Genomic DNA, 19296 nt, shown 5'->3' with positions numbered 1-19296 from the left:
CTAACTGCAAAGGCTCAAGGGAGTGTGGGCTTATCTTTCCAGCAAGGTGTTCAGTCTCTCAGTCTCCAGTCCTCCTCTGGAAAATGGGGAGAATAACAGACCACAGGGGAGACATGGAGGGCAGGTCGGAGCCGGGCCTGCCGAATCGAATCATGGACTATTAGACTTGGGCAAGACCTTGGGGAGTTGCCCACAGTCCCACAGTGACCCTGATGTAGTGTAAAAGATTAAAGCCAGCAGCTGGGGCAGAGCAGAATGGCAGGCTGGGTGCAGCGCAGTGGTAGAGCACTTACCTAGCATGTGTGAGGGCCTGGGTTTGATCCCCGGCACCACAGAAAAACAAAACAACAGCAAAAAAAAAAAAAAAAAAAAAACAGAATGGCAGTCTGCTGCCAGGACCTGGCAGTTAGTGGAAAATGAGAGAGAGAGAGAGAGACAGACAGACCTCAACGGATCAGCCATGCTTTATTAAGCACAATTTCAAGAGAGAAAATGGCAAGTGGTTACATCAGGGATCTGAGATTTATAAGGTTTAGTGAGACTGATTCACAGCAGAATGTGTCGGTTGGGCAGTCAGGGGGACAGTTGTAGATGCAGGAAATTGAGGGAGTCCAGAGCCCATGTTTTCCTTCTGTCCCTGGAACCCATTGTCCTCCTTTTCTTCCTGGGGTCTGGGACATGTGTTTAAAAGGATATTTCCATATCCTTCGGTGGGGGTCCTTCTTCCTTCCCTCCCATTCTTTCATGCATCATCTGTAAAAGGGACTTGAGATGGTCACTTGGTATCTGAGAAGAGGCGGTGGCCATGGTGCAGCCTCCAAGCCTGGCAAGGATGTGACTAGAGAGGGACCCTCTGGGCGGGCACATCTGGAAGACAAAACCAAACCACAGCACTTCTCTCCTGTCCCTGATCTGGGTCTCCTGTCTTGGAGGGGGAAAGGCAGCTCCACCTCCCTGGGCATGGGATTGGCATTTCCCCCTGAGCACAGCCCACTTCCCAGGGAAGGATGACTTGCCCTCCCAGCTGGTGGCCTCCTTCGTCACAGCAGATGCAGCCCCTCTGCACTGCAGTCCCTGGCCCAGCACCCACAGAGCGCTGGATTGTGCCCACAGGTGATGCACAATTGGTGCGGTGTCCTTCAGGCGGAGGCAGTCATTAGTGCTGGGAGCACCTGCTGGCTGTGCGGCCTTGCCCACAGGGGGGCCTGGGAGAGAGCAGACAGGCTTCAACAGCCGTGAGTACAAATAAGACGGAGCCCCCCTGCTTGAGGCCAAGAGCAGCTCCTGTTTGCAGCCCCTGCCCCTCACGCGTCCACCCACAGGGAACTAGCAATCCCAGTCTGGGCAAAAGACATTTCATATACTTTGTCTCTGCCTAAATGGCACTCTGTGTGCCAACCACTGTGGCAAGGTGAAGCCTTGATAAACCAGAACTTCCAATTCTCCGGGATCCTGTTGGCAGTCTGCTGGCAGTCCACCAGCAAACAGTAAGAAATTCTTTGACACTTGTTTAAAACACAACAAAACACTTCCAAGCTCTGTTCACCTGCCAGTCTCCGACACCCCCGCCCCGGCTCTGTCTAGACTACTGGAGAGCAGCCTCGTGCTCTGGGTCTTTGAGCCCAGCCTGGCAGGGATGGCTTCATCAGATGTGAGAAGCTGGCGGAGGCACAGACGTGGGTTCAGGCTGAAGGTCCTACTTGGTGCCAGGCACTGAGCTGAGACACAAAGATAAACAAGGCACATGCTCTGCTCTTGCAGAGTTCCTGGCACCAGGGGGGCCACGCTAGCTGGTGTTTGGTGACCGTCCAGTTTATGCTCAGCTTTTCTCTATAAGCTCTCTTCAAGGATGCTCTTGTTTAACCTTCCCTACCACCTTGAGGCACAGGGAGGTTAAAAAACTTGGTCAAGGGCTGGGGATGTGGCTCAAGCGGTAGCGCGCTCGCCTGGCATGCGTGCAGCCCGGGTTCGATCCTCAGCACCACATACCAACAAAGATGTTGTGTCCGCCGAGAACTAAAAAATAAATATTAAAAATTCTCTCTCTCTTTAAAAAAAAAAAAAAAAAAAGAACTTGGTCAAGGTCATGCCGTGTGGGCAGAGCCAGGATTCCAATGCAAGCAATCTCACTCTAGATCGCCAGCTATTGAGCAAGCGCTTTGAGCAGGGAAAGGAGGGTTTCACACATTAACTGCAGGAAGATTGAAAGCCACAGGGAGGTTATGACAGAAGCATGTGACTAGTCGGAAGGAGGCTCCCTTGGGGTGGAGGGAATGGTGGAGGGTAATGAGGCAGGTTTCCCGAGGCTCCATGGGGATGCAGTCACGCACAGAGAGCCAGTGGGGTAGAGCATCCCAGGGTGAAAATGCTCTGCAAGGATTTTCACCAGATTCTCTCATAACCTTCACCGAGGAGATCAGTGGTGCTCAAATTGCTGACATTCAAATTATCTGGCAAGCTTTTAAGCACCATGTCCCAGCCCGTGTCCCATGCCAATTCAATCAGAATCTTTAATGGTGGGATTCAGGGTTCATGATTCTTTAAAACCCTCCACATGATTCCAATGGGCAGGGAAGACAGCCACTGAGCTAGACTAGAATCTTCCATCAACAAGCACCTTCTGCCCCAGCCAGAGGGTCTCTGGGAGTACCATGAACATACACTGCTCAGACCTCATTCCAGCCCCCGCAGACGCTGTAAAACCGGCCCCCCTGTGTCTCTGGGGGCATGCATGTAGCTACCTCTAGAGAAGAGTGACAAGCCCAGCCATGGGAGCTGACAGTTGACTGAAGTGTGACAGAGCTGAGCTCTGAAGACGTGCCTCTTATTTCCTTCACCTGTTTGTCCCCGGATCCTAAGCATGGTGCTCAAGCGGTAGCGTGCTCGCCTGGCATGCCCCAGGCCCCAGAACCCCCTTCCCTAGTTCCCCTTAGCATAGCCTGCTGACTTGGAATTTCTAGAAGAATGATTATTATTAAACATAAGACAGCTAAGAATACAGATAGCAAGACCGTGGGCCATTCCCCAAGTAGGTAAGTTTATGCCAAAGAATTCTCAGCGTACGTGGAGGGGAAGCAGCCTGAGCTTTGGCCCGAGACCCTCCCTGGGTGGGCTACACAAGCTGGCCCAGCCGTTGGCGTGCAGAGGTCCTCGTGGTGCTTGCTTGAAATCAGCTACAGTGACAGTGACTTCAGTTTAGGCTGTGGAAATTGAAAATGGACCAATGCTACAAATCAGGGTTGATTTGTTTTTCCCGGAGGAGTGGACTATTAAGTATTAGCCAGCGTGCCGATGGCTAGGTCCTCCCCACCGCCTGCCCTGGGTTCAGAGCCTTGGCGTCATTGGTGTCCTGGCCGCTTCCCTCAGTCTGCACCCCCATCCCCAGCCCGTCTCCCCTTCAGCTCATCTTATTTTCTGGGAGCAGGTCCCTGGGTGGTGCCTGCACTCATCCCACCTGCTGGTTAACCCTGGCCCTTTTCTTCTTTTTCCAATTGTAAGGGAGGCCTTATTTCTCTGAGAGATTGGTACAATTGAATCAGCAACTTTAATTCCCGAGCACGGAGGATTTAGGAAGGAGCCAGCCACATCCCAGGAGAGGCCGTTACCTCCCCGCCCTGCGTCCCTGTTCTCCTGCAGACCCAGGCCCTTGGCATCCGCCAGCAGATTAGGCGGTTCTCATCCTGAGGTGAGATGTGTGTGCATGCACACGCGCGCACACACACACACACACACACATCAGCCGTGAGAGGGGGAATGGCAAACACTCGAGAGGAGACAGGAAAATTCTCATTCTTTCTGAGGTCCTCCCCAGAGCCTGTCAGCCAGAGCCTGGGGGTGGGGGGCACAGTCTGCCCAGCCTCCCAGCAGCGGGAGGGCAGAGTGTGGCAGTGCAGGGAGGGAGGTTAGCTAACGGCCAGGCCTGGGCCCTGCAATTTGAGTTACTCATTTGGCTGTCTCCAGAGATGCTGAGAAGACTCTGTTGTCTCTGGAAGGAACTGTTGTGATTGGGCCTTGATTGCATGTCACATCTGAAATGAGTCTCCGGAAGGCAGGCCGCGGCCACTCCATGCTCCACAGCCCAACTTTGAAGCACAAGCCGGGGCTTTTCTCCTTCATTTTTCTTGCCCTGCCTCTTGCCCTTCAGGGGACAAGAGTGTTTCTGAGTCATTAGTGGACCCTTGGAACACTTGGGGTCTCCTGTCCTTTCAGCAGGGTCGCCCACCACACTCTCAGCATCTCGGGAACCGCATCCTCCTTAGCACCCTAGGGTCCCCACAGCCCGTGAGCAGAAGGGCCATCTTAAAGATGAGAGGTGAGCTTCAGAGGGGCTCAGAACCTTGCCTGAGGTTGCAAAGCTTCAAATGACAAACCCAACCTGGGGCCTGGGTCTCTGGCTCTGGCCTGTTCAGCAGTAGACTTAGGTCTCCGCCCAGCTTTCCCTGGAGACTGGAACTCAGCTTGCAGGAGCATCAGGGGCCAAGCACATCTTCTGTGGTCCCTGAGGGCAGCGGCTCTTCTATTTGTTGACTTCCTGCCCCACCCCCACTTGGGTGCTCTGTCCAGGGACCTGTGAAGGTGGGGGAGGCTTAGTCACTGCCCCTACCTGGCTTCCGGCCAGCCAGGAATGCGTGGTATGAGTGTGGCCCAGAAGTGTCCCTGCCAGGTTACCATAGTTTGCCTGGTTGTCTCCTGTGGCATTTTGTCATTTTCCCATGTCATTCAGCTCAGCAGGACATCCTTGATCTTAGTGGTTTTGGTCTCCAGGACCAAGAACTACACTGAGACTGAGGTGCGGGTCAGCCCTGGTTGGAATCAGAGGCTGGCTGACCTCTGCTAGGTGGCCTCTGTGCTGGGAGATCACCACCTCCTGCCACTCTCCTGGGTTCAGACTCAGACTTGGTTTCCCTTGGACCTTGGGGATCCACAGATGAAGTACAGCATCCTGAGCATTTTTGTCTTGCTTCTTGGCTGGTCCCATTGGCATAAAACGAGTTTACCAGTCAATATTGCTAATGATCAGTGAGAGGAGCCAGGCTTTCCCCAGGGAAGTAGTGTTCTGTAAATACTGCCCATGCAATCCTGCTCCTATCGATTACTCTAAGCTTCCCGCAGATACAGGAGCCCAGGGTGGCTGGCTGCACTGGGAGGAGGGTCAAATGAGGTGTGCCATCTATCCTGGATACAGTCCTTCTCTGCCATGGGACAGTGAGTCTTCAGCCTTAGTCCTCACCCAGGACCCAAGGCTTTGAATGGAAGCTTGTTACCTACCCTCTCCATATACTTGGGGACCACAGGAAAGTTAGGGAATCTTCCTCTGGCTTCATAAAAAGATTCTAGACCCTCACATTCTACATTCTGCAGTCATTGGCTGAAAGAGATGGAGCAAACCCCAGAAGCCTTGTGGACTCCTAGCCTCTCATAATCCGGATTAGTAAAAAGTTGAAAATAAACCCACTGCCCAACAATGGAAGCAGGTGGCACAATCCATAGCATGAATCTGATGGGGCCATAAAAATGTCACCAATTTATAAGTTGAAAAGATAATTACAACATGTTATGAAGACAAGCATGTTATGGCATGGTATCCACGAAGACATTTTGGAAGTATGTGTGTGTGTGTGTGTGTGCACGCATGTGTGTGCATAGACTCTCAGAAACACATTAAACAATTGGAGTTGGCATAGTGGCACACACCTGTAATCCCAGCAGCTTGGGAGGCTGAGACAGGTTCAAAGCCAGCCTCAACAAAAGCAAGGCATTAAACAACTCAGCAAAACCCTGGCTCTAAATCAAATACAAAATAAGGCTGGGGATGTGGTTCGGGGTACGCCTGAGTTCAATCCCCAGTACTTACTCGCCCCCGGCAAAAAATTTGGACAGGCTACCTACCAGCACATTCGCAGCGATTAATTCCAGATAATGGAACATGGTGACTTTATTTTTGCTCGTCAGTATTTTCTCACTCTCTGAGTTGGATTACTAATGCCAAAAGGCCCATGTCCTGTCACAACTTTGGCCCCTTGAGACCTGGCCCCTGTCTGGAAAATGTACACAGAATGGGTCCAACTGGGGATGGGTTCCAATTCTTGAATGTAGCTGTGGTCAGAGTTGAGGAAGTTGAGGAAGTTGATGGTCGGGCCTCTGTGCACCTGGTGCTGGGTGGTCTCCAGCATGAAAGGACTCATGGTCTAGTTTAGGGGGTAGGACCATTCATTCATTCATTCATTCACCCAGTAATCACTGAGCACCCCAGGGCACTGTCCTAGGTATCACGTTCACAGAGGGAACAAACATGCACGAGTTGCCGTGTGCCCCGCTCTGGAGTGTGGTATAAAGTGCTAGGAAGTTTGGAGGTGGACCAAGGGGCCTTTGAGCTGGGATTTGAGGAGCAGCAGGACATGAGTGGTTGAGGCCGGGAGTGGCCCACTTACTGAGGGGAGAGTGGAGATTCCTCTCCAGGTGGACCAAAGACCTGCTTCGTGACCATAGGGCTGCTGTGTGTGCTCTGTGGCCAGGGGAGGGTGTTTAATCCCTCCAAACTTTGCTTTTCCCATCTGCCAAATTCAGCTCATCATCTCCTTCCCCTCCCCCACTCTCTAGCCATCGCCCCCTCTTGTCGAGATGCTGTGAAGATAAGTGGTCTTTAAGCCTCATCTGGAAACTCCCTCTTGGCCTCCTGGGCTTACTGCTTGCTGTTTATCGCTCTGCCAGCTTTGACGCATCTGATTTAAATTGCCCGAGTGACTTGAGTGGTTCAAACGGGAAAGAGACACAGCTACTGCCTGCTCTGCACCTATGAGAGCCGCCATTATCCTTTGATAGAGTGGGTCAGAAGATGCCACGGACCTGGAGAGGTTAGTTCCGTGTAGATGTGGAAAGAGAGGCTGAGACCCAGGTGGTGCGTGCTCCAAGGCTGGGCTGTCCCCGGTCTGAGCGCCACGCTCTGCAACACCAGCACTCCAGGGAAACTTTCCTGCCCTCAGGAGCCCAGCCACTCTGCAGGCTGCTGGCCTCCCTGGCTGAGGGACAAAGGAGTCAGAGTCCAACAGGGGAGGAGTCCTCACCAACTCCCTGGTTCAGCCCCCTCTGGAGAAACTGAGCCAGGACAAGTAGTCCCCAGTATCAGAAGAGGAGACCGAGTGGAGAAGCAGGCTAAGCCCCCATCTCTGAGGTTGGGTGTCTTGAAAGGCAAGGTCAGGAGGCCCTCAGCCAGGCTCCAGCCCAAGTTGAGTGGCTCGGTGCGACCTGCCTGTCCTGATTACCTTCTGGGGACTGCAGGTCAGTGAAAGGAGCAGGCTTTGGCCTTGGCTTGGCCCCTCTGAGTGCATGCTGAGCACATGGGCTTTAGGATCAGGAACTCCTGCCCCCATTCCTCACTGGCTTGGCCACCAAGAACCTGAGGTTCAGTTTCCTTATCTGCAAGGTGGATCCCTGTGAGGAACCTCCTAGAATAGGACCTCAAATATCGGTTCCCAGGGGTTCCTCTTTTTTAAAAAATATTTTTTAGAAGTTGCTTCCTCCCACCATGCTTTGAGGGTCCTCCCAACTCTGATGGTCTCTCTCATGATCTCTGCACCCCGGGCAGCAGCCCATGAGCATGAGAGCTTCAAGGAACTCTCTGGCTGAGTCTCTCAGATCCCAGCAAGGCCAGTCGGGGGCTCTGACCTCCTGTGGGTGGTGGTGAGGGAGCTGTGGCACTTCCAGGAGAAAACCAAGGCTAGCCCTCCTCTTTCTCATGTTAGCGCTCAGCTCAGGCTAGTTGCAAGACCAGCTCTGTGGACTTGTCCCTTGGGTCTTGGGTGGTGCTGCTCTGCTGGCCCTAGACTAGTGACAGGGAGCAAGGAACTGACCCTTGTTGAATGTCTATTGCTGGCCAACTGCACACGGGCATCTTGTTGATTTCCGGTGGCCTCCCTGCAAAGTGGGCAGTATGACCTCATTTTACAGGTGAGACACCTCAGGCTCAGAGACCCTGCTTAAGGCAGTTCAGTCCTAGAAAAGTCAGAAAAAGTCAGTCTGTAGGACTCCAAAGATCAACTCATACATCTTCACCACCACCCAGCCCCCACCTCGCCCAAAGAAGGTAGTGGTATTACTGGGCTGCAGGCTGCAAAAGTGTCCAGGACAAAAAAGCTCAGATTTGTTCTATCCCGGGATCCAGAGCAGAACAAGGAGGCACAGAAGATTCTGGAATCAATTTGAGTACATTTCCAGGAAAACCATTCTCTCCAGGAAAATCAGGAGATGCCTATAACTGGGAACTTACAGGGAACTGAGACCCTGTAATGCTGTCCTCGCTTCTCTTGGAGAAAATGTCCTTGGGCTCTGGAGGGGGTTGTTTCTAGTTAGATGGCCCAAGGAACCAAGAGCTTTGATTGAGCCCAGGGGTGCTTTACCACTGAGCCACATCTCTAGTCCTTTTTATTTTTTATTTTGAGACAGAGTTTTGCTAAGTTGCTGAGGCTGACCTCAAACTTAGGATCCTCCTGCCTCAGCCTCCTGACTCATTGCTCCTTTGATGGAGCTATCCATTCTGTCCCTGGGATTACAGGTGTGAGCCACTGTGCCGGGGGAAGCCAAACACTCTTGTTGGGCCCAAGAAACCCTGTAGACACAGACTGGTTTCTTCCTTCCTTTCTTTCTTTTCTGTTTCGGTTTGGGTTTTTATTGTTGTTGTTTGTTTGTTTTTTAAGTTTTTGACATGCCATGTGACCCATAGACTGTTTTCTGTCTCCCTTAACTTAGGGGTCTCCTTTGAGGGTTCTCAGGCTGCAGGAGGGTGGCACATGCCAGGCTGGGTACCCGTGGACGATGGCGTACAGGGTCTGGGTCTGGCCTAGCCTGGCTGGCTTCATTCTCTTCCAGCACTAGCCCCCAGCAGTGTTCTCTTGGGCAAGTCACTTAACCTCTCCATCCTTCATCTTACCTATCAGATGGAGATAATGACAGTGCTCCTCATTCTGCCTTTGTGAGGAGTCAGTAAGTTCCTTGACACAAAGAGCGCACTCAGGCACTTACACGTTACTTACAAAACCACCATCAACAATAAAACTTGACCCAGCACTGAGATCCAAGGCCCAGAGCCCTGTAGGCTCCTACTGTATGGGAACCCAGAGCTGCCTGCCCATTCAGGGTTAAGACTTTGGGTTGCTCTCTCCCCTCCACACTTACCTCGCCTGGTCCATCATGAACATTATGGAGCATCCTCTGAGCTAGGTGGCAGCACAGCCCAGCCCTGCTTCTTAACGGCCGTGTGTCATTGAGACAGATTTTTCCAGCCTCAGTCTCCTCGTCTGTGAAGTGGGTAGAAGAACATCTGTGGGGCTCTCCCCACAGCTGTGGAGGATCAAGCCTGGAAGTGCTTTGTAAACCTGAGTGTGGGTGCAGATATGAGAAACTGTCCTGAGCGCGTGGCTTCCCTTGCCCTCACCCCCCAAGAGAGGTAGCAAGTAGCTACATCCAGCCAGTTACCAAGCCCAGGGAAGAGGACGGTGTCTGTCTTCAGGTGGGCTCTGTCCAGATGGTAGAAGGCAGAGCCCACCCTGTTCCTGGGTGGTGGAGCCCCAGGCACTACCACCCCTTCCCGTGGTGCACAAGGCACGGGGAGGGGAGGAGATTGCAGAAACATGCTGAAGGTCAGGGTCTCGGTGTGCGTCGGCCTGGAGGGGGGTGGGCAGGTCCAGGCGGCCTCTGTTGGAAGCCTCTGGAGAGGAAGCGTGGCTGGGGTTCCCAGTAGACTTGGCGGGCATTCTAGAGATCAGTTAGGCAGAGTACACACACATCCTTTGATGGAGCAGTCCATTCTGCCCCCAGACATACGTGTGAAGACATTCTCACACCAGTCCTTAGGAACAGATGGGGGCCCCCTGAGTGTCCGTGCTGTCACAGTAGAGAGGAAGCAAGGGGACACACTGCATTGGACATTCGACAGCAGCCAAAGGCAGCAGTCTGTGTGCACGGGGCCTTGGGGCTGGATGGGACACCACGAAGCACTGTTATACCAGGCATGAATACCCTTCCCCCAAGGGGACCAGGACTTATTGGAGAAATGGCTGACCCTGGGGCTGCCGCAGGGAAAGGCTCACAGTGAGACTTACTAGAAAGTAATGAAGTCGCCAGGCACGGTGGCGCACACCTGTAATCCCAGTGGCTCTGGAGGCTGAGACAGAAGGATCACAAGTTCATGGCCAACCTCAGCAATTTACCGAGGCCCTAGGCAACTTGGTGAGACTCTGTCTCAAAATGAAAAATAATAAGGGCTGGGATATAGCTCAGTGGTAGATTGTCCCTGGGTTAAATCCCCAGTATACAGTCAATCAACCAAGGAAGGAAGGAAGTATATCCCCCAAATGCTGGAAGCATGTCAAAAATCACAGGAAGGGCCAGTGGTAGACCGCATTCCTGGCACGTACAGGGCCCTGGGTTCAGTGCCTAGCACTGAAGGAAGAACAGACCTAGGACCCAAGTTGACAGGGTTCCCACTGGACAAGCCTGGGACAGTTTTAGCACCAAACGAATGCTAGTTAAATTGTAAATCACCAGATGCGCAGGGTTCCATGTTGGTAATAAATAGAGGAGGGAAGGCGGGCTTTCCTTAGTGTCAAGGTTCTGTTCGTGAGGGAACGATCATAATTTTGCAAACACCATAAAGATCAGATTGGCAAGAATCAGCAGTGGAAGCTAAATCCAGGGCAATGGAGGCTAAATGTTGGTGAACAGCAGGCTATTTACCTGCTCTTGAAAGTATTCCCACAGACTTCTTGATAGCGGCGGGGGAGGGGGGAGAAAACAGCAGTAATGCAGTAATTGTGCAGTGGAGAAATGGAGAAATCGCGCACCACTCTGACTAAGTGATCAGAACACAAATTAAAGATGGACTCCATGTGCCCCTCAGTGTGATGTCCCAAGGAGGACACCCGCTGTGAGTCCTTCAGGCTGAGGATGCCTCCCCCCTCCCCCCATCTCATCATGACAAACACCAAATCAAAGACTCTCCATCTTTCAGATGAGGAAACTAAGACCCAGGGCGGGTGGTAGAGTTGGTAAAGCCGGGGCCTCAGTTGGGTTTATTAATTTCCGAGTCTGTCCTATGCTACGCTGCCTCTTTGTTTAGAAATCTGTCTGTTGGACCTTGAATTAATCAGATCATTATATTTGTCACCAAGTGGCATTTGGGATGAGTCTTGAGAAGTGCCCTCGTATCTTTGCATAAATTGAGTGGCTGACAATTTGAAGCTTGATTTCCACTGGAGCAGTAACAGGAGATCGGTTTGTTTTGATTCCAGAGAACATTTCACCCTTGGATGTTGACCCCCGGGCCCAGCTGGGAACTTCCACAGAGCTTGGACAGGGCAGTGACATAGGACAGGCACGGTGTCCAGGGTCCAGAGTCCTGATAAAACCAAGTTTTTCACTGACTTCCTTCGGTGAAGCCACGTTAGTCCTGGCTCCTCCTGTGGGGACTCCCCAGGGGCATAATGGACTGGATTATGTGGCAGAGAATGATGTTCCCATGGTCAATAATAATTTCCACTTGCCTAGAGCAAATGATATCCTATGCTTTTATTACCATGTCAAAATGAATCCTAATGTTATCTATAATTAAAAAGGACTAAATTTTTTTTTCCACAGGCACCCTCTTTTCTCTCAGTAGAAGTGTTCTTAACTTCATGCATATAATATTCTTGGAGGTGTTAAGATATGATTTGCTTTTTTGTTTGGTACTGGGGTGCTTTCTCACTGAGCTACATCCCCAGCGCTTTTTATTTTATTTTATTCATTTTTTAAAATATTTTTTTAGTTGTAGAGGGACACAGGATATCTTTGTTTATTAACTTATTTTTCATGCAGTGCTGAGGATGATCCCAGTGCCTCACACATGCTAGGCAAGCGCTCTGCCCCTGAGCCCCAGCCCCAGCCCCCCTTTTTATTTTTTATCTTGAGACAGGGTTTTGCTAAGTTGCTGATGGACTTGCTAAGATGCAAGAGACTAGCCTTGAATTTGAGATCCTCTTGCCTCAGCCTCCAAACGACTGGGATTACTGGCATGTACCACTTCGCCCTCCTAAGATGTAATTCATATGCCATACATTTCACACATTTGAAGTGTACAATTCAGTGGGCATAGCATAGCACAGTGTTAATTTTTAAGATTTCGACACTATAAAGAACAAAGTTTGCCATTTTATTAAAAAAATTTTTTTTAGTTGTCAGTAGATCTTTATTTATGTGTGGTGCTGAGAATCGAACCCTGTGCTTCACACATGCTAGGCAAGCGCTCTACCACTGAGCTATGACCCCAGCCCCAAATTTGCCATTTTAACCATTTTTAAGCCTGTCACTCAGTGGCAATAATTATCTTGTTGGTGCCATGTACTTATTATCACTGTCCATTTCCAAACTGTTTCTGTCACCTTAACAGAAATTGTAACCACTCCCCATTGCTCCTTCTCCCAGCCACTGGTCATGTGGACTGTACTTTCTGAGTTGGTGAGTTGGGCTATTCTACATTCCTTATAAGTGGGGTCACACAGTATTTGCCCTTCTGCACTTGTCTTCTTTCATTAGCATGTCAGACCCGCTGACAGTCTGTAATTCCTGGTACAGCAGAGATGCTTAAGACAGAGACCACACACACACACACACACACACACACACACACACACACACATTCAGTAGAAAATGAGCACTATCTTTACTTTTTTCTCTCCTTCTTTTATACAGCATTGTTAATTAAAACAAAGGGAAAGAAAAAACATCCTTTCAGCAGCTTAATCCTTACAAGCATGGATAAATGCTTTTTCCATTCTCAGGAAAACTTTGTTTATAGTCACAGTGCTCCGTGTTTCTTATCAATTAACTTGTGGTTAGTTATTCCCAGGCAAACACACACACAAACACACACACAAACACACACACACACATATAAAATTTTACACTTGGCAGATCATTCTTTTATCTTCTTAAGACAGCAACAAGGACACAGTTCAAAGAGTTCATTCTTTCTCACAGAACTCCTTGTTTTGCTAAGCACAGCAAAACTTAACACTTTGTGTGCGTGAGCACACATTAGCACAGCATATTCAAGTTTCATCCATGATAAGACATGTATCAGAATTTTCCCCTTTTTATGGTTGAGGTTATTCCATTACGTGCACACACCACATTTTTGTTTCTCCTTGAGGCTGCTATGGATTGTGCTGCTAGGAACATTCACGAAATAGCCTTTGAGGACCTTGTCTTTAACTCTTTCAGTTCCACCTAGAAGTCAGATTGCTGGTTTATGTAGCAATCCTATGTTTAACCTTTGAGAAAGCCCCTTCTTATTTGGAAGGATGCTGCCCTCCATGGCCCACGGGCACCAGGTGCTGAGCCCCAAGGGCAGGGGGCAGGGAGAGCCGCCCCTCACCGCCATGTGGTCCGAGTCTTGCTGCTGCACCGTCCTCTGCCCCGCCTACCTGCCCCCACCCCCTCTGACCTGTCCCTCTCTCCCCAGCAGATGTGCCCGTGGAGAAGCTGGCCACCATGCCCGCCCTGCGCAGCGTCAACCTCCGCTCCAACCCTCTGAATGCCGAGGTGCGCGTGATCGCCCCGCCACTCATCAAGTTTGATATGCTCATGTCTCCAGAGGGTGCACGGGCCCCTCCACCTTAGACCACCCTCCTCATTACCATCCCAGGGACAGAGGCCATTGGCCTGTCACCTGAAAGGAGGGAGGCCCATGGGAGGCTAAGCTGGGGGGCTGAGGGTGGGTAGGCCAAACAGAGTATGGCGGGAGTGGGGTGCAGCGAGTCCAGGATAGCTAGTTTAGAGCAGTAGAGGCCCTAGAGCATTGAGAAGGAGGAGACTGAGTGGGGGCTGGAGCCTGGATAGTGGGCACACAGCTGCTGTGCAAACTTGGGCAGATCCCCTACCCTCTCTGAGCCTTGTTGCTTGGGAAGAGGGATCCTAGCAGAGGGCTTTGGCCTCCTTTAGAGTTCTTGGAGGTTTTAGCTTCAAATCACCAGGCGCCCTCTGAGCCTGCAGATGAGTGCAGCTGAGCATCTTCTGGGCCTCCTTGGGCTGGAGGCCTTGTTTCTAGTGCTGAGAGCCAATGGCTTCCCTGAGAGGAGTGGAAGACAACCCTCCACCTGCTGCTTCCTGAGAACTGAGGATGAAGCCTTTCGCCATGCCCCTCCTCCACCTGGCTCCCTGGGCCAGCAGGAGCCTGAGCTGGAGACCCGGGAAGGCCGTGGCCTCGAACAGGGCAAGACATTCTGCAGACGCCATGCACCCTGAGGATGGACCCTGGGGAGAAATCCGGGCAGCTCTGTCCTTCCTTGTGATGAACACTGAGTGGGCAGGAAGTTCTGAGCACTCCACACCTCCCCGGGGGAAGGACTGTCCAGCTGTGCCTGGTCCTCACCCCTGAGCTGCAGGAGAGGTGGCCCAGGGACAACAATGCCGTTTGTGTCTGTGACTATGGTCCGAGTAATTAGCTGCCCCCCCCCATGGTCTCTCTCCCTTGTCATGGCCCCTTGGGGGCAGAAGACACTGCGGATCGTTGGCTCCAGAGCTACCACCCTGCTGACCTAGCCATTGTGAGGTCCTCACCTGGAGTCTAGGGTTTGGCCAGGCAGTATGGTGACCAGCCATCCTGGCTTGTCAGGGACTGAGGGTTTCCTGGGATGTGGGGCTTTCAGTGCTAAAACTGGGGCAAGTCGAGTTGGCAGGCCCCCCACCTGGGGCTCTTGCTTTCTGGTAAACAGTGCTTTGGAGAACCCCGACTTCCTGATGCCCCAGGTGGCTACATCTCACTTTCTCATGGGAGGAGCAAGGGCTTCCCCAGAGCCCACCTGCTCTGCACCTAGGTGTGGATCTGTGCAGACCCCTGAGGCCTTGGGCAGAGCTGGGCCACTTTACCACACCTACAGTCCGGCTCTCCAGAGGTCTGACCACCAGTCAGAGCAGTAGCCTGTCTCAGAGGCGCCCCATGTGCTTCCCTCTTCCAGGTCTCCTGTCTTGGCAAGGAGCTGACATTGTTGGTCACTGAATACTTAGTGTCCCAAGAGAGAGACCTTGTCCATTCTGCTCTTATCTCAAGGCCTTCCTGTCCTTCTGAAAGAGGGTTTCGAGGGCTGCTGAGTTCAGCTGTGGACGCTGGGCAGGTGGGGGCTACAGTGCAGCCCGGGCTGGGCTGCCCCCCTCCCCCTGTGCTCTGGAGCCTCTCTCCTGGTGGAAGAGGCCATCTCATGGCCAGAACCTTGCACTGCGAAGCATGATCTGAGGGCCAGCAACGGCTGCATCACCTGGGAGCTTGTTTGCAACGCAGGATCCCGGGCCCACCCCAGTCTTCCTGCAGCAGAATCCACAATTTAACAAGATTCCCAGCTGATTCCTACAACTATGTTTGAGAAATGAGGGCCTAGGGGTGACCCTGGGCATGTCCTTGGGTTGGAGGGCAAAGGCTTTCTCGGTTCTCCCCTGCCATCCCCAGGGATGTGAGTCTGGGCTCAGCCTCCTTCAACCCAGCTCTGGGAGACCCGTAGCCTCTTGGATCTCTCCAGAGTCTGCACGACACTCCCTTTGAAGGGGGTGATCGCATCGCCAGGAGATGAGGGTTGGGCGTGCGTGGCCACCTGGATCCTACCCCTGGTTCACCCCTGCATGCCAGGCGGCCTGCTCCAGGTCCTATCCCTGGCCCTGTGAGAGGCTGCTTCCGGAAGTTCCTTCTACTCTGCTTGGACAGCATGCCCTTGCCTCCCTGGGAAAGCCTGGGCAGTCGGAGGAGCTCCCAAATCCAGGCTCACGGTGTGGGCGAGCCCTTAGCTTCAGTCTGCAATAAAGAACGTGTTGGCTCCTCCTGCCTCCGGGTGGAGTTTGATGGGCTCTCCTGACACAGACCACCAGGAGCCCAAGTGTCACCAGCCCACTGCCAAGAGGGGCTGTTCCTCTGGTGGAAACACAAGGGAAAGGAAGCTCGGAGGGGACCCTCAGAATAGCCCTGTGTGGGTGGAGGCGCATCAAGCGGAGTGGATGCCTCCCCGAGGAAGGATGAAGGGACCTGCTCTCCCCACGACGCCCTTAGTGGTGCCAAACACTTTGCCCATAGTAATTCATTCCTCTGGGTCCCTGGTTCTCAAAGAAGGGTCTCTGGGGAGGCAGCAGGAGCTCACAAAGGAGCTGTTTAGAAGTAGAAATCCTCAGGCCAGGCTCGGGGGTGCAGGCCTGTAATCCCAGCGACTAGGGAGGCTGGGGAAGGAGGATCGCAGGTTGGAGACTGTAATGAGACCATTTCATAAAAGAAGAGAGTGGGGCAGACTGGGGATGTAGCTTAGCACCCCAGGTTCAATCCCTAGTACAAAAACTAATTTAAAAAAAAAATATATATATATATATTTTTTTTTTGTTATAGATGGACGCAATATCTTTATTTGCTTTTTTTTAAAATTTTTATGTGGTGCTAAGGATGGAACCCAGGGCCTTGCACCCTGCAAAGCAAGCACTCTACCACTGAGCTACAGCCCCAGCCCCCCAAAAATGATTTTTAAAAGAAGAAAAGAATACAAATGTGCAGCCCCACCCACCCCAGGCCTGTAGTCAGAAACACAGGGGTGGGGTATTGGAGGGCTAAGCACCCTGTTTGAACAAGCCCCCAGGTGGTTCTGATGCAGTCAGTTAGAGAACCATTGTTCTAGGGCTCAAGGCTTTGAGTTAGTCAGGGGTTTTTGTTAGTATTTTTGTCTTTTTGTTTTATTTTGTTTGGGGTATTGGGGTTTGAACCCAGGGGTGCTTTACCACTGGGCCACATCCCCAGCCCTTTTCATTTTTTTTGAGACAGGGTCTTGCTAAGTGACTAAGGGTCTTGCTACGTTGCTGAAGCTGGCCTCGAACTTGTGATGCTCCTGCCTCAGCCTCCTGAGTTGCTGGAATTATAAGCATGTGACACTGTGCCCAGCCAGGTTTTGTGTTTTAAATCTGAGACCAACTTGAGTTTGCCTTGAATTTGAGGCTAGACAAGTACCAGGCAGAGTCTGGTGCATTGCAGATGGTAACTCATCTGGTTCCTGTAACAGTCCCGCCAGCTTTGTAATCTGGACAAATCCCTTTGCCTTGTTCCCCATCTATAAAATGAAATGGCTGCCCTAGGACATCCCCAAGGATCTCGTGGCCACTTGTTGGCCGCTGTTTGTTAGATTCTGAAGGCCTTGCTATCATTTACAACTGTCCCCTGTGGATTCGCCCTTCTCTACCCCAAAGATCAAAGAGAGGACTCCTACATGCTGTTTCCTGTCCAATCCTGGTTCACAAAGATCGCTGGCTCAAGCTCTCCATCTAACAGGGCTAGTCCTGCTGTCCTCTCCCTGCCATAGGGTAATTTCCAGTGGCATAGTTTTTTTTTTTTTTTCTAGGGTGTCCAAGTGGGGCGTGAGACTTCAGAGTCTGGTTCTAGACAGGTCTTTCCACACAGGGAGGAAACCTGGATTGGGATTGGCTAAACATGACATGGCTTAGGGTGAGTGGACACAGCAAGGGGGGATTTGGAGGCTGAGAGCTGGAAGAGTCTTGAGGAGTAAACTCTTTTGGTGCTGTTGAGAATTCAGCAACTTGGTGTTCCTTTAAATGACTCTTTCAGAAAGCTCTGGGAACAAACAACAAAGTTATTTACCACTTTCACTTCCCTGGCAAGAGTTTCCTGGAAGAGTGCACTTAGGTTGAAAAAGTTGGTGGAATATAATGTGGACAGTAAGTTGCGTGGGGCCAAAGGAGATTGTGAGTTTCCCCAAAATACCATGCTGGACACTGGAACCAGGATTTGAATCTGCCCTACCTGAAATGTGCCTGTCCCCTCTCAGAAAGCTAGCCAAGGGGCGGGGTGCAGTTCTTGGCAGGGTGAGTTGGCAGCCGTCCCAGAGAACCTCAGCAGGGTTCTGGGAGAGTTGCCAACACCAGGAAGGGCAGCCTGGGAGAAGAGCAGGGCTGTGGGCTGCTGGGCAGGAAAACCCTCCCGCCCACAAGTAGCCAGACTGTGCTCCGACTGGTGTCTTAGGGCCTGGCAGCCTGGCCCCACCGAACCCTGGGAGAGGGGAGCCCTCATGGAGGGCCTAGTGTTTCCTGGCCTAGGCAGACACTTGAATCTCGCTCACTTACTTTTAGCAACACCCGTCTTGATGGCTACAGAATAGACTGAGGGGCTTGGCAAGGCACCAGGAAGCAGCAGAGCTCTGGCTGGCTTAGACTCCATGGCTTCGCTGCTGCAAGTCCAGGGCCTTTGCTATGAGCCCAGCCTCTGAGAGCCCGACCCGAATAGAATAAGTGACTGATCGTTTTCTCCAGCTCCTGTTTCTTCTGTTGTGGGTCTGTGATTAGGTCTCTGAGCCTCTCCTAACCTACTCTATAAATGGGTGCTAACAGTGCCTCATGCCTAATGCCAGCACCTCCTGCCAGTTAACCAGCACAGACGGTGGGTAAGGACGTCAGCTGCCCACCCACTTCACACATGGACAGCCTCCTCTCACGGCCACCCACACCTGCCCTCAGTGGGCACAGCCTTCAGCATCCGCCAAGAGCCTCGCCCCTCTCATGGCAATGCAGAGCTGCATGCTGCATCACCCTGGGGGCTGATGGGAGGTTTAGACCTAGAGGGAATAAGAGATTACAGTTCTCCACTTGTCCCATCCTCATAGCTACGCAGCCCGCATTCAATCTCCCAGGACAATGGATGAGGCCAGGTACATGAGTCATCCAAACTCAAATCAGCAGAGGCAGCTGCACACCTTATTCACTTCCTGTAGAATGGAAAGCACCTAAGTTAAGGTGCCTTCCAGGATGGGCTTGTGAGTCTGCCTCAGTGTTCAGCTCGGGGGGTGTCATTCACAATGCCATCTCCAAAACGGGCGCCATTTACAAGAACAGACCCCCTGAAGCTGTGCAGGGGGTAGTACTGCCTCTGGACCATTTATTTGTAAGAGGACTGATCAGCTGCAGGCAGATTCCCAAGCTACCTCAGCCTTCCGTAAACAGCTGCATCGCCCTGGATGCTGAGGTAGGCACCAGGAAGGAGCAGAGCTCTGGCTGGGTTAGACTCCATGGCTTCGCTGCTGTAAGGCCCATACCTCTTCACTTAAAGAGTCCCTCTGCACCTTCACAAAATATGCAGAGGATCATTCCAGATCATCTGCTGCAAGTCCCAAATGACTCTCCTTCAATGCTGAAGCATCACAATGGTTTTCCAGGATCGCTGTTACCTGCCCCCTGTGGCCTCTCTGGTTTCTTTCCCTGCATGCAAAATACACCAGCTCCCAGCCAGTCCCCCGA

General features: G+C 51.9%; 1 protein-coding gene across 6 annotated transcripts in view; it reads left to right on the top strand.

The window, feature by feature from the left end:
- Lrrc20 (leucine rich repeat containing 20) overlaps positions 1-19296 on the top strand; it is an 86340-nt gene that overhangs the window by 52176 nt on the left and 14868 nt on the right. For 2 of the 6 annotated variants that reach the window (XM_077798317.1, XM_077798315.1), the window contains exon 5: positions 13496-13575. In XM_077798317.1, the coding sequence (XP_077654443.1) occupies positions 13496-13575 (80 nt within the window). Of the gene's footprint in view, positions 1-3498; positions 3686-13495; positions 15839-19296 lie in introns of those variants that run through there. The other 4 variants (XR_003302318.2, XM_077798316.1, XM_026405797.2 and 1 more) reach the window with 4 other exon arrangements.

The sequence above is a fragment of the Urocitellus parryii genome, chromosome 5 (genome assembly GCF_045843805.1).
Source record: "Urocitellus parryii isolate mUroPar1 chromosome 5, mUroPar1.hap1, whole genome shotgun sequence".
Taxonomy (NCBI): domain Eukaryota; kingdom Metazoa; phylum Chordata; class Mammalia; order Rodentia; family Sciuridae; genus Urocitellus; species Urocitellus parryii.
This window is presented reverse-complemented; position numbering and strand designations above follow the sequence as displayed.